Source organism: Ostrinia furnacalis, unplaced genomic scaffold (genome assembly GCF_004193835.3).
Source record: "Ostrinia furnacalis isolate ACB-3 unplaced genomic scaffold, ASM419383v2 OfSCF2396, whole genome shotgun sequence".
Lineage (NCBI taxonomy): Eukaryota > Metazoa > Arthropoda > Insecta > Lepidoptera > Crambidae > Ostrinia > Ostrinia furnacalis.
In genome coordinates, this window is record NW_021132635.1 from 201,839 (window position 1) to 227,837 (window position 25,999).

Here is a 25,999-nt window from a genome sequence, read left to right on the forward strand (position 1 = left end):
GAGGAATGGCGACGGATTGTGAGACTTGCCACCGGACCGAGTGTGACGACCATGACCACTCTGGCAGGAGTGTAGCGACGAAGAAGAATACATAAAAAACTACAGTTTACTGACTGGTCTATCAAGATATACGGGACTACCCATCATTCCCACCGCTGCAACTCCTGTGTAGCCAATACCTATCTACAGCTTGACCTTCAATAAAAACAACCAGTAAAAGTCAATTTTGTCCCGGGTGAAAACTAAACTGTCATTGGACCCGCAACGAAATTAACCAGAAGAACAATATTAGGCGTTCGAAGTTACACAAACCTCAATGGACTTAATCGTAATAAACCTATCTTGTAAAAATTACTCAGCGTACTGCATACCTATTGAAAAAAATTAACATAGTAGTTAATTTTTTTTGGTAGGTCGTAGATATTCAAACGTCTAAAATAAAGTAATGAAAGTTATCATAAATATTGTGAATTTATCGAATTGACTCTTTTAATTAATAAATAATTGAATTGAGTGTTATTTAATTTGTTATTCTTTTTTACTTTGATATTATATGTAATTCAAGACGTTACGAAATGTATTTTATACTCGTAATTTATTTGAAATATGCCTACAGATAAATAGGCAACTGAATTAACACGAGCATGAGTATATGCATGCATGATTTGTTATGCATTTACAGTGTTTTATGCAAATACATTTTTATTCCAGCTTGTTTCAAAATCGATAGAAACTTTATTTGTTATTGTCTTATCAAGTTGTCTGACTTGTTTTGTACTAGCTTGGAAATGTCCTATCGTGATTAAATTACCTTTTTGTCTTTCATCATCATCATCATCAACAACCCTTTACAGTCCACTGTTGGACTTTGAGCCTCCTCCACTATAGTGGAAGCTTTTGCTGTAATCCCCACGCATGACAGGCGGGTTGGAGATCTTAGTTTACAAGATTGATGTTTTTCAGAGAGCGCTGCTGCCCGTTCTCTGTTTGATGTGTAGTCCCTAAGTCGCCTCTTACGATACCCGCGGGAAGAGTAGGGGTTGGTGACAAATGTATTGTACTGTGTCACCACACGGCTTTCTGTCTTTACAAAATTATATTTCTTTTATCTTAGCACCAAGATCATGTTTATATTTCAAAGAAAATCAGTTATGCCGCTGTTATATTTATAAAACGTATTAAAATAGTTTAAAAAAAATTCTGCACAATATCAACGATAATTTTCAGTAACAGTTTAACAGTTTCCTGTAACGAATTTCTGTGACTAATTTGTTTAACATGTTCAATGCAAAGTTTGAACCAGTTCTGGTTCATTTAGTTTGCACTCTTTAACATTCGATCGTAGGTATATTGCAGGGGTCGTTGCGTTTTTCAAAAGTGGGAAAATTCCTTTTGTTTTCTTGTCGATCAATCCTTGGGGGAGGCTCAAACATTTCCGTGGCCTTCACCAAATCGAGTGAGAAACTCCCTTTTCTGCTCTATACATATTCAGTTAGCCCATCAAACCCCAAGCGGTCGCATAAAACCGCGTAACGATTGATTTATCTATGTCTCGATTCGCGGAGCTTGAAGGGTTAATAGAAATACTCATAAAACATTTTTTTTCACTGGTCAATTATTTCCAGACCAGACCCAAAAATCCGAGTTGGATTCGACGATTGACCTCTTTCTCGAAGTTGGACCTACCTAACTGGACTGTTTGTCCCAGGTATACATAATTGTCGACAACTTCGAGTGTAGAGTCTCCAACCTTCAGAGGAGTGGGTGCAACAGTGTTGACATATGGATCCGAAACGTGGTCGCTTACTATGGGCCTCATAAGAAGGCTCAAGGTCACCCAAAGGGCGATGGAGCGGGCTATGCTCGGAGTTTCCCTGCGTGATCGAATCAGAAATGAGGAGATCCGCAGGAGAACCAAAGTAACCGACATAGCTCGCAGAATTGCTAAAATCAAGTGGCAGTGGGCGGGGCACATAGCTCGTAGAGACGATGGCCGTTGGGGCAGGAAAGTTCTCGAGTGGCGACCACGGGCTGGAAAACGTAGCGTGGGCAGGCCTCCTACTAGGTGGACCGACGATCTGCTAAAGGTCGCGGGAAGAGCCTGGATGCGGGCAGCGCAGGACCGTTCATTGTGGAAAACGTTGGGGGAGGCCTTTGTCCAGCAGTGGACGTCATTTGGCTGAAACGAACGAACGAACCCAAAAATGCCTTAAGCTTAATTACCATGCATAATCTACATTCAAATAACCCGGCTCACCCATCAGACTGTAACGTAGAGAAAACATGTACTTTCCAAACGCGAGCTTGCCATTGTGTGGACCGATTACCTGGCCATAGACAAGTGGAAAGTGATTCGTGTAATTGCAAGGTGTTTCAATTACAAAGGTCTTTGTTTATAGTCGACTCTTTGACTTCCTAGTAATTAAAGACAATGAGTTATCGGGATTATGAAACATACGAGTATGTGGCGTTACGCGGGTAGTTTTGTACCGTGTGTTAGCGATGGGTCTTGGTGTAGAGAGTGAGATTCGATTCCGGGGTGAGGCGGTCAAGTTGAGGGCTTCAGTTCTGGTATTTAACTATGTTTGTTTATTCCGTGTATTTGTTTATTCCTTTTGCCAAAAACTATAGAAAAAGTTATGAGTTTCACGATTTGCAAAACGTTTTTATGCAACAAAAGACAGGTTGGTATTTGACCCCAATCACACCTGACATTAAGTGAGATGCAGTCTAGGGTGGTGCATATCTATACTTGCCCAGTAAATGCCTTTTCAGTCTCACTTTGGGATGATTGATTTGACATTAGCATTATGTTAACTATTAAAATCACCGCTTAATGCTCATATTTTACAGTAATACCACATAATAGTAATATGTATTAGGTCAATAGTATAACTCTATATTTGAGAAGTGTTCTCGATATTATGTGAATTGGGTGGTAATACTTAGTAACTACACATTGCATTGACAGCGGCCTATTTATTACCAACCAAAAGGAAATAATGAATACAAAGAGTTCATTCATAACCATAGAGCCACTATTACCACAGCTATTACTCATTTCACCTGTCTATACTTCAAGTAAACATCAACACTTTGTTGTTTACGGATCATTAACATATTCATTTTATTCACTGTAGGTATGTTTCACTACAAGAGAAGTTTGTTTGTTGTGGAGAAGAAGGTTAAAATTCGACCGAAAGAAAGTCATATCAAAAATTATGAATAGAGCTTATTATGGAGTGAATATTTTCTGTTTACCGATTTTCTAACCATAGGAAATATCTTAACCCATAATTTCGATCCGAACACTTGCTCTGTTCAACTGAAATGTACCGCAATCCGTACAACTCACTTTAGTTTTAGTTTTGTCGTTTTGTATACCTACTGCCCCAAACTGGCTGTTATTCAAAAGAAAGGTCACATTTTATTGTAGCATCAGACTCTTGCAGGTTAACTACCTAAACAGGTAATTAGGGGCAGCAAAAATGCTCATTTATTTAACCACGAGTGTTTTAAACAAATAACAAGGTCAAGTATAGTCCAGTAGAGTGAAGATAAAACATAATGTAAAAGTGTTACCAACTAGAATGACATAAGGTCACCGCTAATGATCGAGTCAGATTTTTAAGCACCAGATGGCAAGGTCATCCTCTCAGTTGAAATAGATTTATCAGCACTAATTTGAAAGGACACTAAACTAGATACTACACTCGCGAGCAAAACTATGGAATCACTTACATGAAGTTGTTTCCACGCGAACTTGTGTACTAACGAATTTGTTAGGAACAAAAAAAGTGGCACCATTTTAAAGATTAAACTTTTATCTTTAAATTGATACCAAATTCATTTAAATCACACCAGTATTTAAAAAGATATCCCGGCTGATGTGAAGAAGTAACGAAAAAGACATGTATGAACTGTTTGATACGTCGCGAGTTGCGGCCTATTTACCCCCTATAAAAGCACGCGTTTTCGGATTTTTGCTTTCACACGTTGATTCATACACATCTCCGCTTCTTTTGACACTTTACCTGGGATTCTACACCTTCAGAAGCAGCACAAATCGTTGCACTATTGCAAGAAGGGCTCAGCCAGCGGGCTGTCGCACGTCAGCGCCACATAAGCCAGTCCTGGGTTTCGAAAGTTTCAAGACGCTTTCGGGAGACTAGTGGCTTTATCCCGAGACCAAGTTCTGAACAGCGCCGGCGCACATCGCAGAGGGAAGACCGTTTTTTCATGTCAACCTCTCTATGAAATCGTCATTTGACTGGAATCGATGTCCATCAAGAGCTCAGAAATGTTCGTAAGATAGCTGTTAGCGAGTGGACAGTTCGTCTAAGATATAAGCAATAGAATTTGACTCCAAAAAGGCCTGCCATAGGCTCGAAACTGACGGCAGGTCACCGATAAGCACCCTTTCAATTTGCTCGTACACATCTCGATGGGAAGGCGAGTAATGGAGGCGAGTTCTGTTCTCCGATGAATGCAAACTGTGTTTGCAGGGCAGCAGTCGAAGAGGTCGGGTTTATAGGCGGCCTGAGGAGCGATTTGTGCAGTGCTGGTTCGCTGAAACAGTGGCTTATGGGGGTGGCTTGCTCGACTTAACATCGAGATGTGTACGAGCAAATTGAAAGCGTGCTTATCGGTGACCTGCCGTCAGTTTCGAGCCTGTGGCAGGCCTTTTTGGAGTTAAATTCTATTGCTTATATCTTAGACGAACTGTCCACTCGCTAACAGCTATCTTACGAACATTTCTGAGCTCTTGATGGACATCGATTCCAGTCAAATGACGATTTCATAGAGAGGTTGACATGAAAAAACGGTCTTCCCTCTGCGATGTGCACCGGCGCTGTTCAGAACTTGGTCTCGGGATAAAGCCACTAGTCTCCCGAAAGCGTCTTGAAACTTTCGAAACCCAGGACTGGCTTATGTGGCGCTGACGTGCGACAGCCCGCTGGCTGAGCCCTTCTTGCAATAGTGCAACGATTTGTGCTGCTTCTGAAGGTGTAGAATCCCAGGTAAAGTGTCAAAAGAAGCGGAGATGTGTATGAATCAACGTGTGAAAGCAAAAATCCGAAAACGCGTGCTTTTATAGGGGGTAAATAGGCCGCAACTCGCGACGTATCAAACAGTTCATACATGTCTTTTTCGTTACTTCTTCACATCAGCCGGGATATCTTTTAAAATACTGGTGTGATTTAAATGAATTTGGTATCAATTTAAAGATAAAAGTTTAATCTTTAAAATGGTGCCACTTTTTTTGTTCCTAACAAATTCGTTAGTACACAAGTTCGCGTGGAAACAACTTCATGTAAGTGATTCCATACTTTTGCTCGCGAGTGTATTTAAAGATCTCGCGATTTATTTAGATACCCTTTTTGGACTTGTTTTTTGTTCGATTTGCCATTTATTTATTTAAATGTAGCCAGTAACGTGATTAGTAAATTGATGCAGACAGGTGTGACACATTTTTACTTCTAAAATACTATTCTTACCATAGCTTTGCCTTTTGGCGCGTAAGTAGATATTGCGTCTTGAAATGTCCTTCATGTTTTTTATTATTGTACTAGGTTTACTATCAACACATTTCGTCAATTACAACAACTTTATTGAATAGAACAACAAGTCTTATAAAGTTAAATAGAAGAACAAGTCCTATGACACCCGTTTGTGTTTCTAAAATCTTTTAAACTGTCATCATCGTGAAAAAATGTTATCGTTTGCATCAATTCATCTGTTAAAAATAGCGATGCACCGACAAGTCTGTCGTAACATTCCGATTGATATCTGCCTGTGAAGAAGATTTGTTGAGCTATTTGTCAATTTAGAAAATATATCGATGTCTGGCCGGTTATGTAACGGTTCCAGCTGTAACACCTTTCAGAGCTGACAGGTTTCTGAGCTGTTAGGCTACAATTACTAAATCACAATCCGACATGGTGCAAAATCTTATACATACTTGTGATCATAAACTTTAACATCACCATATCATCTTTTATCGTGTGGGTCGTAATCGTAACAACAACCTAGTGGCAGATTTAATGAACCTCTACTGCATAAGTACAATAAGACATAAATAAAAGGCTCCATAAGAATATAATTTAAGATTTTTTTCATTCCATTTGTTCATCCCTCCCTCGGACTCCGAATACATTAACTCAAATAAAATTATTTTCTTTCTTTCTAATATTATTCTTGCAAAACTACATCGTACTCTACAGTCGTCCTGTTAACCTTCCAGCCAAGATAAGTAGGCATACTTGTCGTAGGATGAACCTATGTACTACCTACTACAGTAAGTCCAGTTGCGAGGAGGTTACCCCCTCGAATTGGCAGACTACTAACCTCTAGATGATGATTTTATGCAGCATCATTCATGCCCTGCGCCGTTTGACACTGACATAGTCAAGCCATTGTCATCGTTATGTACCAAACCTCTAGATGATGATATGCCGCAGCATCATTGATAGGAGACTTTCCGTGCCTGTCCAGGTGCAGCCTCATGCCGCCCAACACGGTCAAGCTATTGTCCCCTTTATTTACTAACCTCTAGGTGATGATTTTCCGCAGCATCATTGATAGGGCTCTTCCCATGTCTGTCTAGGTGCAGCCTAGCACCATGCCGCAGCAGCCAGCGCACCGTGGACAGATGTCCTCGAGACGCCGCGAAGTGGAGGGGCGTAGCCCCGTCTCCGTCCCTCGCGTTGGGGTCCACGCCTCGCTCTACGATCTAGAAAGAGACAAGAGATTATGGTGAGTTCGTATTCATAAGTAGAAAAATTTTAAATCATCCAGTATTTTTTTTATAATTTTGGAATAGGTATAAATCCTAGTTGACGTAGGAGTTGGACTGAATTCTACCATTTCTCAAAAAAAGATTATTCTTACGTTACGGATTTCTCATGTGGTTCTAGTAGAGCAAAATAGGACAACTCTCATTCTTCGGTGGATGGAGAAGTGACTGTCAATCCATCTAGACAGTATGAAGAAAAGAAGAAAAGTAGGAACAAATATTCTAATAGGTCGAAATACACTACGATAAAGTGTAGGTATCTCCTAAATAAGATAAGTTGGTGAAATTCATCAAAATTGACACAGTGATCTTCACCATAATATCGTTTCAAACAACATAAACAGTAACTTGGACTTTCGCATTTATAATCATAAGTTAAAGATAGATAGTCATCAATATGTATGACGTTGCATGAATCTGATCCGGATTCTTAGCAATATTTTTTTCATAATGGATGTTTTTAATGTATTAATTCATACATTATACTTGCTTGTTTATAGTAAACTAGCTTTCCGCCCGCGGCTTCGCTCGCGTGGAATTTTGTCTGTCACAGAAAAACTTTATCGCGCGCGTCCCTGTTTCAAAAACCGGGATAAAAACTATCCTATGTTCTTTCCCGGGACTCAAACTATCTCTATGCCAAATTTCATCAAAATCGGTTGCGAGGTTTAAGCGGGAAAGCGTAACAGACAGACAGACAGACAGACAGAGTTACTTTCGCATTTATAATATTAGTTGGGATTGGGATAGTTGGGATAATACACCTACGTGTTGGTTTAATACATTTTTTTGATAGGTACTTAAAGTAATTGAACCCCTTTGTTTGTTTTAAACTTTCATTCCTTGTCCTTTTTTATGAGTGTGGAAACCATTTCAAACATAATCAAAAACATAAACTACAATTTTCACGAAACTAAACGAGAGTTTGCACTTAAACATATTATTTTTACATTTCTACAACTTGTTCAAGCATTACATCACATTAATCAACTACAACGCAATATACGCTATCAATCAAAATATACTATCTTGTGAACATACTACAATTATGTAACTTCTTACTAGAATTACTGCGGCTGATCGATTTCTGTTATAAACGTAACAATGAAGAAACAAATTGTAGCGAGCAACTGATGTGAGAGAAAATCTGCAAGTTCAATCACCTCCGACCAATGAGCGCATAATCCGAGGAAACGCACACTCGTGCGCAGGTCCGCAATCGTAGGGTTGCCAGTTATGGAAATAAGCTTAATTTACTTTCTCAAAAAATTGAGAGAAGAATATTTGTATTCCAGATTTTTTCAAGGGACTTCTGGGACATTTTGCTTACAGGAGATACTTAAATCTTCGGATAGCTAGCTTAAACCACATTTTTTTTTAATTTAACTAAGTGAAGGAACACATAGGTTGTAGATTTTATATTTAACAACATTTTATATAACATCATAACGCATATTTTGTGAACATTTTCATCTTGTAGCGGTTGGTAAGCCAAACTTCTTGTTATCATTAAGCCGCATACCCTTTACATCTCAATAAATTACAGTACTTACCTATGAAAATTAACAAAAATCTATCAAAACATTTGCAAACAATTTTAATTAAATTGTGATAGCCCTAAGATTAAACAGTTCAATCGTGCGCACGCGCCGTCATGGTGCGAAAAACACCGCTTGCTATGGATTTGCTCGTACCACACTCGTTGTGATGACCACACAATCATGTAGAATTGAGGAAATGCATTTTCTTATTATGGTAGAGTTCTTAATAATTTCCACAGGGGAGGAAAGTTAAATGATTTGGAGATTTATTTCCGTAGCGAAGTATTAATTTACTCCATCTACTTATAGTCCAGTCAAATTAGACATGAACCCTGCATGCTCTTGGCAAGGTAAAATAAATAGGGGGGCTATGCAATAAATTACATATTTGACAATGTCCAAACAGCCTGTCTCCAGCTATCTAAGGTAGACCAGCGTAAAGTCAGTATGACCACTGGGCAAGAACAGACTCGCCATCCATTTGACACAATCTGCGTGTCTCTAGCTTCCCTCCCGCTTCTAGTACGTCCCTAAGGTAGATAGATCAGCGTGACGTCATAGATCATATCTACTTCTTCTTCTTCTTGTCGTGTCGACAACAAACCTACATAGTGTCAGTCCAAAACTTCGGTAAAAGAGTAGCGTTGCCAGCAGCATTCATTAAATGCTCCTGTGTGCAGTTGCTCGGGCACTCAGAGCACAAAATCATGTGCTTCATCGACTGGGGAATAACCGCACCTGCCTTCAAGTTTCAGCCATCCAAGAATCCCCACCTGAACAGTTGTCCTTACTACGGCCGACCTGCGTCCGAAGTCTATTTAAAGACTTCCAGGTAAACCTCATATCCAGGCAGAGGAATAACAAAAACATAGGGACAAAAGGGCAGGAAAGATCAGCTCTCTCCCGCCATAACCTGCATCTTTTGACCGATCGTCATGAAGGAGACCCCTTTTTACAAAATTGCTTCGGCTTTTCAGCCTTTGCGGCACAGAGTCGTAGTTAAAAATGTACTATCCAATAAGTAGACTTACCATCCATTTGACGCAGTCCAAGCAGCCGGTCTGCGCAGCCGCGTGTATAGGCAGCATGCCGTCCCTCGCTCGAGCGTCCAGCCTTCCTCCCGCCTCCAGAAGAAGTACCTAAGGTAGACCATCTAATATCAGTGTATCCATGGCCAAATAAGTAGACTTACCATCCATTTGACGCAGTCCAAGCAGCCGGTCTGCGCAGCCGCGTGTATAGGCAGCATGCCGTCCCTCGTTCGAGCATCTAGCCTTCCTCCCGCCTCCAGAACAAGTATCTAAGGTAGACCAACGTGACGTCATTGTGTCCACTGGCAAATAGGTAGACTTACCATCCATTTGACGCAGTCCAAGCAGCCAGTCTGGGCAGCCGCGTGTATAGGCAGCATGCCGTCCCTCGCTCGCGCGTCCAGCCTTCCTCCCGCCTCCAGCACCAGGTACTTGAGAACCGCCAGGTGCCCTTCCTGCGCCGCGAGGTAGACCGGCGTGACGTCATTGTCCATCGCTGTGTTGGCGCTGTGGATAAAACAGAAGTGGTTAGTTAGATCAAAAGAAACGCTTAAAGGCAAAGTGCTCATTCTTATGTTACTCTTCACAAGAAGTTCTAATTATTTCTCGAGTCCAGACCATAAAATTCAACTTACAGGAATAATAATTGAATAAGGGCAAAAACCAGTACCTAATGTTAGTTATCAGACTTACGCCCGTATTCACAAACGATGCCAAATCGAACGCACTGCGTTGAATAGTGATTGGTTCGTGTGTCACACTGTGCGTCACGCGCACTGTGAGACCTCATAGTAATTTTTGTGAATAGGTACGGGTGTTAGAATAGACGTCCTCCGACTTAGTGAAGCAATAAAAAGACCATTGCATTGAATTACGACACCTTGCAAATCTTCTAATGTTAGGAATACTACACTGACAGATAAACATGATAAAACTGAACGTAGTACTAACTAAAACTCAGGCAAACTAAATTGTAGTTTCTAACTAATCCACACGCGCTAGATATTCTACAAATTGAAACACTCTTACGCAACCATTTTAGGAAACAACCTTCAATACATAAAACCACGTAAAACTTCCTGAGAAATTGAGAGTGGCGTACAGTAGAGTGGGTCACGGCTAATTTGAACTATCAGAAAAAGTAGCGCCGATCGAAAAAGCATTTAGTCGATGCTTACGAAATGTAAACGGTTTTTTATTGATATAAAATCGATGCAGATTTATAAAAAGTGACTTGACTAATTTAAGTAAAAATACTTGCGGTTATAATTAGAGAACGGATGAATGAATAGATGTATGTTTCATTAAAAAAATCATGAAATTCATTTTATTTTTGCAAGTAGGTTTTTAAAAAGCATTTTTACACGTCCCAGTGTTAACCCTACCATTGCTTCGGGACAATAAGTGAGCTAGGTGCTGAGAAGAATCTTTGATACTTCACGCAAAAAGTACTGAACGAATTTTGATTAAACTTTATAGTATTAGTGGGATAATTGACTAAATTATAACGATAAGTGTCAAGTAAACTAAATTTTACGTAGACAAAGGCACTGGCAAAAGCAAGTGCTAACTAAACTCAAATACCAATCACTAACAAGCGCAGCGTCCAGAAATTGCGACTACTAACTCCAAAACTGACACAATTCGGTTCTCATTGACAACTTACGTAAAACCACGTAACATTATGAAGTTATTACTACAATATTACTTGGACAATTAAACAACTTTGTAATATCCGAATGATGAGATAAGATCTCGTGGGAGAAAACTATAACAATAGTATTAGGAGGTTTTGCGTAGAGACGCGTCAGAAACGTGTTTTGGTACAGTCAGCTATAAAAACAAGATACCTTCTTCTTTGCCTGGCTCATTCTCTTGGGTTTCTATTGGCGCTCCCATAACACAAACATATTAGTTGCTTACTTTGAAGCTAGATGGCGGTGTGTGAAATTGTCCAAAAAAAAAGCTTCAAGCTGCATATCCTGGCTACATGGGAGTTGTAACGGTGAGAACAAAAGAATGACATGGTCTCGATTGTAACTACGAGTAAGCTCAATTTTCCTAATTGTTCAGTTTTTTTTATGTAGCTGACTGTAAGTAATCTTTGCAATCTTTCTGTCCAGTAAAGGTATTTATCGACGACTTTTATCTTTGTTTAAAATAGATTGGATTTCTTAGAAACAGTTGCACTTGTAATTGCTTCTCAAAGTTAGATTTATGGTTTTGAAAGTGCACTTATTTATTTTAAATGGTAATTAAAAGTAATGAAAGTTAGTTTACAGACGTACGATTCATTATAACGTAGCAGTAAAGACTTTTTCCTATGTTTTTTCTCTAGAAAAAGCGAGGAACATTTTCTTATTTATTGTTTCAGCACATATTGTTGGTGACTTTGTGGCTTGACATGTCTTGAAAAACTCAAATTTTATGTACTGTTAACAACCAATCAGTGACAAAAAATAATCACAGCTAAATAAACCAATCAGTAAAAAAATAAACATAAACAATTGAATACCTACGAGTAAGTACAGTTTCGGTCTCATTAAAGAATACATATTTACATTTCATTGTAATGTATTATACGAGTATTATTATGTAGGTAGGTAAAAGTATTTAGTTTAATTTCTTACCGGCCGTTTGGTGTAGTGGTTCAGAACGGACTACTATGCCGAGAGGTCCCGGGTTCGATTCCCGGCCGGGCAGAAATTGAAATGATGAATTTTAATTTCTGTGACGGGTCTTGGTGTTACTATGTATAATATGTATGTATTTAAAAAAAAAAGTATATAAGTAGTATATCCGTTAAGCTAGCACCCATAACACAAGCATTAAGTTGCTTACTTTGGGGCTAGCTGGCGCTGTGTGAAATTGTCCAAAGATTTATTATTATTTATTATTATTATTACCTATCTGAAATTGAAGTAAGTAATTTAATTTTAAATAAACAACTTGAAAAAATCGAACTGCCTAAGGCGGGACTCGAAACCACGAAATTTAGTTTGAGAAGCGACTCTATTCGCTAAGAAATTTTAATAATTTATTTAATTTTGTCTTACTTTGTGATCGTTAATGACATCACAGTACTGTGTGCCTACCATGAGTTTACGATAGGTGAGCTCGCTAGCGAATACGTCAAAAAATTCTATGAAGATTTTATTTCTTGAAAGTAGCCGCTAGGGGCGCTGCACAATATGTCATACATTTAAATGTCATTTTTTACGCAGTCGCTAGCGAGCACACCTAACGTAAACTCATGGTAGGCACACTGTAGTGTTGATTTTCCAATTGGTAAAGATACATATCTCTGAGCAGCAAAAAAATCATTTTTCTTGCGACTCTACATCGGGACATTATAGGCATAATGAACATTATCATAATCGTAAAGCCGATAACTCGAGTCACGAATCGCTATCGCAATGTATCGATCTCTCATATTTCACTTTTATTTTCTCGGCTCTCACTGAAAGCAATCGTGCCTTTCCACGGATATGTTGTAGGTAACTTCTAAATTCTGTGTAATTAAGGAAGAAGAAGAAGAAACGACATTTCCTTAACAATTAATTAGTGATAATATTTGTACAACACAAGTAACTTTTAACAGTCATTTGTAGATGTTTTATGCTTCAACATACGAACGTTTTCAGTTTAGATTCACGGCTTTTTGTACTTTTAGATGACATGCAATCTAATGTTTGATATACATAGAAAGTACGTAGCTATTGTTTTTCATAGATGTTTGAAAGATAAGTTTGTATGTGTTAGTGACTTGTACTTCCTTGTCCCATGTTTTAAATCAACTGCTTTTTTTTACTTACGACAATGTTTTTCTTAGGGTATTACTTTTGAATGCTGTGAGAGATCTTCGCGTAAGTGTTCGAGTTAGGTTATATGGTGCATGGATTGAACATTTTACAATTGCAGTAGAAATTACAGCAGATGTATGAGCCCATACACCATATCTATTAGCTGAATAGACAGATTTTTGTAAGCATAAGTGTGGCATACGTCTTACTCACTACCTGACTCTATCTACACAAGTATCAAGTATGTAAGTACTTTTGCGTTTATAAGTTTAAGGTTATAATATTACATAAGATTTTACCGTTATCAAATAACTGTGGTATAAGTACTTACTAACTAGCCTGACTTTTGCAAAAAATGGCGAGGTTTTTGTAACAATATTTGACATTTGCGTGCTCCATAGATTCTATCATATTAACTGCGAGTGCAATTTCTAGTAACATCACAAATTTATTCGAGCGTGTAAAGTACTGATTGATTTATAAGTTATGGTGTGGAAGCTACATCAAGTAAATTAATAAATAGTTAAGACCATAAATAGTCACCATTAAATGGGGCCACAAGTGGATAAATCTAGCTGCTAGAGACAGTAACAGTCCAAAGTAGTACTGTAGTAACAGCCGGAGACAGTAAGAACTGGAAATTTAGTGACAAAAATCAAGTCAAACAGTGATTGAACTTATAGCATTCCACCAGCTCGCACTAAGCGTTTCGACGACTCGTTTATAATGCGAATAGCTAGGGGCTGGAATTCGCTGCCTGCTGCTGTATTTCCTGAACACAATAATCCGGGCGTTTTCAAGGCGAGAGTGAATAGGCACTTACAGGGCAGATATGTACCATCCTAGACTGCATCTCACTTAACACCAGGTGCGATTGTGGTCAAATACTTGCCTTGTCTAGCATAACAAAGCTCTGTCAAGTTTTGCATCGAGAGCAATTTCGGAACACAATATTGTAGCATTATTTTGCACCCAAAGATAGATTTATACGAGTACTAGATCACTATAAATACATAGATGTTAGTGGCATTCGGCTATATTTAATGGACAAACTGACAGCTTCTACTGGCGTGAAATATACGTAATTTTTAATATTTACAAGCTAAATTCATCATAGATTGCACGCACCTTCAAAAGAGAAGGTGTTTAGAAACAACCCAACCACTTCTTTAAATTAGCTTGGCGTTTTTACAATCTCATTATAAGCAATTAAAGATCAAAGAACAAGCGTTGTAAATCATACTCTCTGTCGCATTTAGTGCCATTTTTTTGCAATTGTTTCTGCTCTTTATGTGACAAAAAGCATGATTTATACTGCTTCTCTATATTAGCTAGATTTTTTCTCAAAATTTCATAAATTAAACACTTTTTAGTCGGATAAAAACGTAAATAATTCATCAAAAACAGTGGTGTTTCATCATTCATTAATTAACAACCTCATTGACAGATCTGGGGATGCTGAGTGTAACTATGTATAAAATTATGTATGTATTTAAAAAAGTATGTACTTTTTCTCTCTTAGTAATATTCGTTGAGCTGGCACCCATAACACAAGCATATTAGTTGCTTACTTTGGGGCTAGATGGCGCTGTGTGAAATTGTCCAAAAAATAACATTCAATTTTATTTTTTTGTAAATATTGCATTGACTATTTATGTTAGTTTTTCTTTATTAATTTTATTGAGTACTGTAAATTAATGGCCTAATCATAGTAAACAAAAAAGTAACTACTACAAGGCACTAGGAACATTATTTTTACACCATAGTTTTGCCATCCACGGTTCTCTTCCAATCTTAACAGGACAATTGAGTGTACCACAATGACATTTACCGTACCACATTATACTTAGGTCAGCGATAATCATCAAACTGTTTGTCATTAGTGAAGATTACTATCTCGACCACAACATTAGCTGTACGATCTAACCGAGCAAAAATCATTAATTGTATTCCGAAATCACTTAAGGCTTTGGTCAAAATTACAGTAGTTAAGTTAAGCTTTTAGAGAGATAATATGAATATATTCCTTATAATCATTTTAACTTACACCACAGTAGGTACGGTTAGCACGAAAAACTATCGAGTTCAAATTGTTTGCATATTCGAGTCGCTAAAAGATTAGTCATTAAAAGTCTAAGGCTAGTCATTAAAAGATTTAGTACGAAAACTACAACAGCGCCCTTGTGAACGTGTCGTGTCGTAAAAGAACTTATTTTGAGAATCAAAATTGTCACGTTATCGTTTAATTCGAAGGTTGAGTATCGAATTTTATCGAATACGCAAACGATTCGAAGACGAAAGTTGTTCATGCTAGAGGTACAGAATGTAGTTGCAAAAGATATGTAATTATAATAAATAAAAATATTATTGATACTTAACTTAGCTATGTACTATTTGTCATTCATATTTAATCGCTTGTTTTAAGCTTGTCGCAACAACATCTCACGTTCACATAAACATAATTTATGTAAAATACTAATACATAATGCAATGCATTTGAATTACAAAATGTCAGAAGTTGCAAAATGAATTTTATTGATAACGATATAGAACGTAGTAAAATTTAGGCTTTGATAAAATCAAATGATAATTAATGATCAATATACAACCGGTCAAGTGCTAATTAGTATTTCGATTAAGAGTTCCTTACCCTCTCTTTCCACTTCATAACAATTTATATCGAAAAATAATTAAAAAACTTATCTTTGCAATTTAAATTACACGTTCTTCGATAGTATCCGTTAACAGCAAATGTATAACTAAACATAATTATCATAATTTCTGAAATCTTAGTAACTTTTATGATTCTAGATATATTTACTGTCGAGTCCGAGCGGCATAAATTAATGTAGGCATTTCAGTTTTACGTAAACTTGAGAGATAGTTAACATTAAAGCCCCAATAGAGCGTAGAGTACTTATTTAATAGTTAAAATTTAATGTACAAGTTCTTATAAGGTTTTCTTATTGATTAAGTTACTGAACCCTAATACATTATTCAGATTAAGTTCTTCCGTGCCGGCAAAACTTTAAATATCACTAGATTAAAGTCAAACTATACGACATGATCCTAATCTTGAGTTCCATTAAGTCATAGATAAGATAGTTATAATTATAAAACGTATGGTAGCTGGTATCCTTACAGCTTAGTAGATGAATTAAAAGATTTGCCACAATTAATGCGTTCTGCGGTCAGTTCAAATGAACGCAGCCCGCACCTGTCAGTTTATGTTCTTTGCTCGTGCCCGCACTGTCAGTTTATGTTCTTTGCTCGTGCCCGCACTGTCAGATCACTTCAGTACAAAATGTAGAAAAATTAGTGAAAATCAATGTTGTTCAAACATAATGCGGGCTGCATTCACCAAAGTGAATGCAGCCCGCATTATGTTTGCCCACTGCGATCCGCGGTCAGGTCAAAACCTGACCGCGGATCGCAGTGGGCAAATTCTTAAGTCTAAAATAAATTAGTAGTAGCACAATTTTAAATTAGTATAGTCTAAGACTCAATTATTACCGTTCTCTCCCTGCATAAGTTCCAGACTTCATTTTGGCATATTTCTTGGTTTTCTTGCTTTTCTTCCCGAAAAACCCCTTGCTAGTTACGCGGTTGTACGGCGGGTGTGTATTATTCAAAGTCATTTTTAACAATTACAATGTTTTTCTTCAAAAACACTATTGTCTGTTTCTCAATCACTTTTGTTCATTTTCACTCGGTGTAGATATTCGTGTAATCTGTGTAAAGCAATTTCATGCCATTTCTCAATTGAATTACTTATCAAACATTTGGCGAAAATTTATTTTTCGTGTAAAACTCAACACGTAAGACAGTAAATAAAAAACATTGTGTCCAGATCTTATTTAATACTAGTCTTAATATTATATCACGTTATTTGTATGCAATTATAACACTAAAATATCTATATTACGTTCGAGCATTAAAGCACTGGCCCATTTATAGTCCCGAAGCAGTGGTAGGGTTAATACTGGAACGTGTAAAAATGCTTGTTAAAAGTGTATTTGCAAAAATAAATGAGTTGAATTCGAACTTTGTATATCAATGTCAAATAAATTATGCCATGGGCATACACACTATGTAATTACTGGAAATTGTGAATTTATTATAGACAGCTCATAATAATGGAGAAAACTGATGAAATATGTACAACACTCTCTTTTCTGGAGTGTATTGTTCACATGAGAATGTGTGACAATTAGTACATAATCAGTACTAAATTATAGTGTTTATGTGCAAAGAAATATGGGTATTTTAATTATTACAAGACATTTTAATGTCAACATTTTCAATCTTAAAAGTCATAGTAATTTAAAAAAAATCCATTGCTCTTAAGTTTAAAACCAATAATAAATGAAACTGAAAAGTTATTATTAGTTTTAACTCTCCGATATAAGAAATGGCATAAAACTGCGGTCACATCTAAAACACTCCATAACACAACCACTATTTTTTAATCAACTAAAAAGTTCTGATACTAATAAAAAAAGCCAATCGCTTAAAACAACACTTTTTGTCTTTTTAAAAACAAAACGAATCGTTAATTCTAATAAAAACAACCGACTGTCGATCCAAATTCGATTTTCGAGGCTCGGCAGTGACGTCTCGCGTCAAAGTTCGCGCGTTGTGCGCACGCGCGTGTCTCTTTACAACTGGCGAGCTTAAGGCTTTGGTTTCTACGAGAAAACAGCGAAAGTGGATGGTGCTTTGTCTACGTTTTCCAAGCGGCTTAATGTCGTATTGATTGTGTATTGCTATGTTTTGTTGCAACGCTAGATTATTCGATAGATCTTACCAATGAAGTTTTATTATTATGTAATATTTATTATATGAGATAAAGTTTCTAAGCGCTAGAACATAAAAAGAATTGTGGCATCTTAAAAGCTTTTCCAGTTTAAGCGTTGCTTATTAATCTTCAATAAAAACATTTTGTGCGAAAATATTATTTTCGATGGGCATTTATAACCACTAGGGTTTCTGCTCGAGCTTTCTCGAACTCGAGAAAACTCGAGAAATTTGGCTTCATTCGAGACGAGAAAAAAATTACCGGAGCTCGAGAATTCTCGAGTTTCGAATTTGAAGCTTTTAATATTCTTGAAAGCCTATTTTCTTAGACAAAAGTAAGTTTTTAATTATTTAATAGGTTAACGTTGCTTTTAGACTGGTCTACTCTTTCCTTTTTTACCCGACTGCGTGACGCAAAGGAGTGGTAATGTGTCTAACAGCCTATGTATGTATGTTTTTGAAGCACTATACAAACCAAACTCTTGGGTCGATTTTTATGATTCGCACGTCAATCGATTTCTCTTAGTCCGGTGAGTGTCACTAAAGACATGACGTTAGTAAAAATTCAATATGGCGACTACCGGACGCCATATTGTGAAACTCAACAAACTATGGCATGTTAGATTTGTTTTAACTGTGAGTGACACTGGGTATATCAAAATTGGAAAATATAAAAATGGCCGATTTTTGGCGCCATAATATGTATTAAAAAATATCTCAAAACCTATCGAGTGGGGTATCACCATAGGATTTTTAAATAGCTTGCAAAATGTATGCTCTTTAATTAAAAGATTGATATAAAAATATTATTGAAAAAAAAAACCAAAAACCCAACTGGGTAAAAATGAACTGAAAAGATAGAAATAAGACAAAGTGTAAAAAAATAAAAACAAAAAAACCAACTGGGTAAAAATTAACTGAAAAGATAGAAATAAGAGAAAGTGTTCACAAATGTAGTTGGAGGCATCAAACACTTATCATCACATCATCATCAACAGCCCTTTACAGTCCACTGCTGGACTATGAGCCTTCTCCGCGGGAAGAGTAAGGGTTGGTGACAAATGTATTCCATTCTGCTGTCACCACACGGCTTATCACCAACTACTTATCACCAACAAAAAAAATAGTCATTGATGTCTCCGACTGCATTTGTGAACACTTTCTCTTGTTCCTATCTTTTCAGTTCATTTTTACGTAGTTGGGTTTTAGTTTTTTTGTATATTAGATTTAAAAAAACCTGTGTTTTTATCAAATTTCAACCGATTGCAACAATTTTAATTAAAAGACTCGAGACCCGAGAAAACTCGAGACTTTGGCCTCGAGAATTCCCGAAACTCGAGAAAAAAAATTGGTCGAGAAATCAGAAACCCTAATAACCACGCTGTAACTTTGATTTCAGTCAGAATAAAATAAAAAAAAAATCAAGAAAGACAAAGTCTTTTGGGAAGATATAAAAGCTTATGAAGAAGGTACTTTTTAGACATCGAAACTTAGTCCATTTTAAAAACAGTAACTACTCGTACACTTCATGAAAAGTGTTACGTGTTAAAAAGTGTAAAACAAACAAAATAATGTCAAATTCAAGTAAAATTAACCACTTTGCCTGAAATGAGATTCAATTGATTCTTCGTGAGTTCCAGAGACGTGTTAAAATGTACAAAAAGATCAATATTCATTGGAATTATTCATATAGATACTAACAATTCGTGACTTTATCTCATATGTTTTAAGTCACAAGCTGAATGACGTTACAATTTTGTTATAATGTTGTTATTTTCATAAAAGAGGATATTTCACAAAATAGCATGACAAAAAGTTGTTAGAGATACACGGATATAAATAAACGAAACTTGTTTTTAAAATAGAAGTAATAAGAAAATGATAATGACCAAACACGCGGTGCATGCGATTTTTAAACACATTTTATCTTTGCAAAAAATCAAATGTTTTTTACTTTAATTCCAACCACAAAAAATGCCATTTATCATAAATACCTAGTTGATAAAAAATAAAATGTGGTATATTATTTAACTTAACAAAATTTAGTTCACACTAAACTCGCGCTTTTGGCTAAGACTGAAAATCCACTCAAACTGCAATAGCCAATCTAACAAAGGTACACGATGTACAATATGTATTTTAATCATCCCACTATTTTGATAGAGTTTGAGATTATCTTGTGTTTAATTGTGACCCTTTTCGTAAATACTTAAAGGTCCTTCATATATCTCATAGTTATCCATTTCATTCATGTTCATTTTACTGATCAAAAGTTATATTAACCGTGACTCTTGTAACTTGCACCACAGCCCAGTTTCTCTCGGCGTCATTATGACGCACCGTACATGACACGGCCGTTTTGCTAAACACTTTCGCTGCGGCTTTCTTAGCCTGTTCAATTCTGTACCGAATATGTGGAGTAACGGTTGTGTAACACCATGCAACGATAACCCTGTAATCATATGCTTTGGGAGAAATCTCACTTAAACTTAACACGCTTTTGATAAAGAAATTATATCACATTTTTGAAGTTCTTGTCGGCACCGTTTCAAGTAAAATATATTGTTGCTTTCATAACTGATCCAAAATGGTCTTGTTTTAAATTAATATTTTGATGTTTTGACTGATTTGTAACTTATTTTAAGAGTACTTCAGTCAGTCTAGAGTCGCTTTAATAATAAAAAATAATCTATAAAAAACAATACAATAAAAACTTAATTTCTGTGTCGTATGTCTTCCATTTATTTAATTGTAATTACTGGAATTTCTTTAATCCAAATCTTTTTAATTGTAGTGAAATCACTTGGTCGCTAAATGTGATACAAATTCAATTTCTATTTGCTTTTTTAAATTGCAATTTATGTTAAAAAAAAAACATACGGGTCGAATTGAGAACCTCCTCCTTTTTTGAAGTCGGTTGATAACCAGTACTTTACTAAAGATACTTTTATATTGCAGGAAAAAATTACATAAACATACACTAGGTATGTAATGCCATGCCAATTTTTTGTTAAGATATAATGGTAATAAATAAGGTAACTCTGAATAATAGCTGAATAAACTACTTTCTCAGGAATAAATCTGAAACTTTTTATTACAAATAAAATTCTAACGAGAACGATTTAAACTTACGGAAGTAAGCACATAACACTTTACGGCCTTTACGGTATATAAAGACCTCTTTAAATGGAGTTTAATTGGTAGATGAGCATCAAACAGTAAAGAGAAAATTGATCTAAGATCTAGGCTATGAAATAGTACGTACATAGTAACAGGTGTTAGAATTAAGTATACTTAACTATAATTATTAATATTGATCCGTTAGCATACTGAACCATCATTATTAACTCATAAATTGTAATGACGTGCCACATTTTTTTTGTTTCGATTAACATAAAAAACTTTTCCAAAAACTATAACTATAAAATCAGAACAGTATTTTCACACAGTTCCTTTTATGTTTTAAAATGCCAGAATATAAAGTGTACACGTTTTTCCTCGTGCGGCAGTCGCCATCATAAACAATTGTTTAATTGTACAAAATCGTTTCTTATATTCACGCATACAAAAGGGTATAAACTAAACGTCACGCACAAAGAACCCATCAATCTATTCAATAGCAAGGTCACCAACATCTTATTGATGTCTAGCCGGAGAAAATCTAAAACAATGTGCAGTTTTTCCGAAGATGCATTCCCAACGTTTCTATTTGTCGCTAGGGGGCGCTAGCTCCCAAGCTCTTGGTTAGGTAATGAATCGATCGAAAAAAACGGGCAAGCGTGAGTTGATGTAGTGAATTGCAGTTCCGTATGCATCCCCACGCAACCCTTATAAAGGACCGGGCCACTTTTGACCCGTGAGCTCCAAAGCGTACAAATAATAATATTAATACTTTAGGCACTTTTGTCCATGAACATGTAAGTCCCATCGAATTAAGCTATGTGATAAAATGCTTTCATTTACATTTATAATTCTCTATTTTCGTAAGAGGCTTAATCCTGTGAAACCATATCCACCACAAACTTGCAGCTTTAAGCTTACTTTAAAGTTACAAAAGCATCATTGCGTATTTTATTATAATACTTGAATTTTGATTGTACGATTCGATATGAAGATGACTTTTTGCGATAAGAATTTATTTCATCGACCATTTTGCAACCAATTACTTTGTGTGGATTACATTAATCAAGAAAGAGAACGGTCAGATGCTCCGATCAAATCATGTCAGACAGTTATGACAGGTTAAGTCTGACATCCGCGGTAGTTAAAAAACACACGAAATGATATTAACTCGATCGGGGTTTCGATTGCAACTAATTTTGCCTGTATGGATTTTAGACTTTAACAGAAATCACACTGCCGCTAAGCATTTACCAAAATTAAAAACATGGATTTATGTATTTGTAATGTGCCTAAAATAGAAATGGTCAGGTGTAAATAATCGACAAAAGACGACATAGTATAAGGTAGCAGGGGCGCTGGACGCAGGCCGCTACCAACCGGGCAACATGGAAAGCATTGGGGGCGCTCTATGTTCAGCAGTGGACGTCCTATGGCTGAGATGATAATGATAAGGTGTAAATAAACAGATTTACATTCGTATTCATAACAAAAATATAGAGTACAAACACTGAATTTTTTGACAATTACATACAATTAACTCTTACTATGGAGTGCCTCACGTAGTACATTTTTAAAAGGTTTTTTAAGCATGAAACTCACTTCTTTCTTTTATAAGTGGTTCCATTTTAATTGCCACAGAGGAAAGCGAACCCTAAAATAATAACGTTAGCCTTCGTTAAGATCATGTTAAGTATTTTTGATGTAATATAAAATATAATAAAAATGGGACCCACGTAATTGTGTCTTTAATTAAGTAAATGTTAAGAAAAAGTTAATGCAAAGTTAATTTAACTGTGTTAATTGTTGCCTGTATTAATATTATATAATGTTAATGAGTCAATCGATTTTTTGCTTAATTAATATGTACCTTAAAAACAAGATAGGAAACGGTATCGTAAAACTTTTTGCTTAAAAAAATATTTTAGGATTTTTATTATGAGTTTAAACTCATTAATTGGTAATTAACTTGTTTATAATTAAAAGTATTTTTAGTTAGTTATTGAACTAAATTCGATTATACATACGTCTAAAACGGCTACGAAAGAAAAAAAATGGACAATAAGTCTTATGTGATTGTGAATGTGAAACATATTTTATTGATCACTCACTGCGCTATGTGAAACTGAAATCTAACATTTGAAAAATAAGGTGAAATATTTTTTTTGCTGAAAAAACATATGCTTCATTTTCATTCCTCATCATAATTTCAGTCAAGTCAGAGGTCCCCCAATGACTTCCACATCGCACATTACACCGATTTGGTATCGGCCGTTTCTTCATACAAATTAGAATCGGGCCCAACTATCGGCCAACTGAAAATCGGTGGTCTGCGCCTAGGCTTAGAGTTACCGGTTATAAAACGAATCTTTGTCGTTTGAAGAGCGATAGTACCTGTTAAAGCTCAGAGAACAATATAGACTATTATACAGGGTGTCCCAGAAAATGGGTGAATCAAACTGATAGGGGAGATAGGTAGCTCTACTAATGTACTATCCCAAAAAAATATGAAAAAAAATAAAGCGCATAAGGAAACAAAAAAATGTTTTTGAAAAAGTGAAAATAAATCAGCTTTGCCTAAGTATCTGGCTATAATTGCTGCGTTTGGAGTTAATTTGTACTTTTTTCTTACTAATATTAATTGTACATGATCGTTTCGTTTATCTGTAAACAAACTTTTGAAAATAATGATTATATTTCGAGTTTAGAGCATTTTATTTTAAAAAAAAGTCTGAACTCAAAAAAATTTTTTTCATATTTTTTTGGGATAGTACATTAGTAGACCTACCTCCCCTATCAGTTTCATTCACCCATTCTGAGACATCCTGTATGAAAAAAACTGTTGTTGCAACGCATCGTATAACCTTGGTTGGTGTAAACGTCCACATATCTTCACATCTCGCTATTAAAGAGATACGGCAAAAACGCGCGGTTTTCAGGCCGGAACGCGCGTGCGCACAGTATACTGTATGCCCACTCAGCTGGAGTAATTGGTTATAATTGCAATTTATTGTTTGCGAGGCAGTAAATTAAGCCGTTATTGAAATTGATTTTTGGAGTTATCTCCATGTGTTTAAATAATATTTTAGGCTAGCTTTGAGATTGGTTACTAGCCCCCTTAATAAAAAGTTAAACCCGGGATGAACACTTGATTAAAATGGTATTTCCATACTAAATGACAATTTAAACCAGAGTTCAACTAGGGTGTAACTTTTATTAATGAGGGGGTATGAGTTTAAAGATTCTAAACTCATATAAAATTAACATTTTACACCTGGAAAAAGTCGACTGCTTCAAGTAGGAACGGGTCTATTTCCACCTCTTGTTTCCACCGCTGCAACTCCTGTGTAGCCAGGATTTACAGCTTGACCGCCAATAAAAACCCAACCAATGAAAGTCAAGTTTGTCCCGGGGAAAGATTACTGGAGGAGGTTTTTTTAGAAATTAACAAACAGTCAGCATCAAAACTTTGTGACACGCAAAGTATAGCCAAAAAGCTCGCAACACGTCTTTGTTACATTGGAATAAGGTTGTTAACTTTTTGGCCATTTTAGGTGTCACGAACCATTTTACGCTGACTGTATGTGACTGTACTGCCACAAAAACGAAAGAATATAATGAATTCGTATCTAATCCAAATTAAGTTCCAATTATAATTACAAGTAAAAATTACTGATCTCACATTATCACAATATTTATACATTATATGGTTTTGCAATTAATTGTTGATATTTTTTTCTTATAATGTGTACACGTATTAAAAACATTAATGGCCACTAACTTCATATTTTGTTTAAATTAGCTCTGATGAATGTTAAAAGCAAATAATTAAATAAAATATAATTAGTTTTCATTACAATTGGACTCGAAGAACATAATTAAAAAGAAATATTGTTCTTATTTAGTTTTTATTTCGGATAAAACATAGTACGTCGGTAATTTAATATAATTTGTATTATAATTGCCTTTACTGCGTAGAATTAATTAAGGAGAACGCATTTGTGTTAATTGATTAATTAATCGGTACATTATTATAGCTTAAACATTTAATTGTAACGTACTGACTGAAATAAAGTAGCGTGGTTTAAACCGAAGACGGTTTTTTCGTTATTCGTCCCCTAAACATGTATTACCTTATAAATCAGATGAAATCTTTATTATTTTTTATCCATAATAAATTGTTTTTGTCCCCAGCAGGATCAAACCCGGAACCGCGGCGTCTCAAATCATCAAGCCAGGCAGCAGTCATCTCATCGGTCACGAGCCTAAATGGTAAGTCTTTTCTATTTTTTGTTTTTTATTGTTGTGTCGACAACGTGTAGGTTACGTGACGTCAATGCGTGCTTAAAAGTGTACCACTTTGTGACGTCACGCGAAACTTCAACGCATCATAACTTCGTAACTATAGATACTTGTTTGATTGACAAATAAAAATATATGTGCCCAATAATTTTTGATAATATAATTGACGAACTAAAAGTTTTTTTTAGGGAACTAGCCTATTAAACATAAAAACTGTTCCTTTATATCGGTTACGAGATCTTAAAGTTTACGGTACATTTGTTTGAAAATACTTCCAGTTTTTCCATACAATTAGCACAACGTCTAATTAAATTGATTGCACACCAAAGCTATCGTTAGTCTTGTTACATATTAATCAATCCGTTGTAACAAGTAAATTATAGTGCATACCATTACTGTAAGTACAATCGTCTGCAAAATTAGTATTTAATTTATTCAGCTATTTTAATATTTAGAATCCTATGTTTCACCAGTGGATGTCCTATGGCTGAAATAATGATGATGAAATATTAATAAAGAAAATAGCTGATTACCTAAATAAGGAACATGGCATATGAGATGTAAAATTAAATAGTTTTTTTTCCAAAATATTACTTTTATTACTATAAT

General features: G+C 35.9%; 1 protein-coding gene across 5 annotated transcripts in view; it reads right to left on the bottom strand.

Moving 5' to 3' along the window:
• Positions 1–25,999, bottom strand: part of f (espin protein forked) — an 81,942-nt gene that overhangs the window by 53,105 nt on the left and 2,838 nt on the right. For 2 of the 5 annotated variants that reach the window (XM_028308235.1, XM_028308233.1), the window contains exons 1-5: positions 17,748–17,824; positions 16,685–16,902; positions 9,785–9,875; positions 9,369–9,461; positions 6,551–6,733 (exon numbers count right to left, since the gene is read on the bottom strand). In XM_028308235.1, coding sequence (XP_028164036.1) covers positions 6,551–6,733; positions 9,369–9,461; positions 9,785–9,875; positions 16,685–16,809 — 492 coding nt within the window. In that variant the 5' untranslated portion in view covers positions 16,810–16,902; positions 17,748–17,824. Of the gene's footprint in view, positions 1–6,550; positions 6,734–9,368; positions 9,462–9,691; positions 9,876–16,684; positions 16,903–17,747; positions 17,825–25,999 lie in introns of those variants that run through there. The other 3 variants (XM_028308236.1, XM_028308234.1, XM_028308237.1) reach the window with 2 other exon arrangements.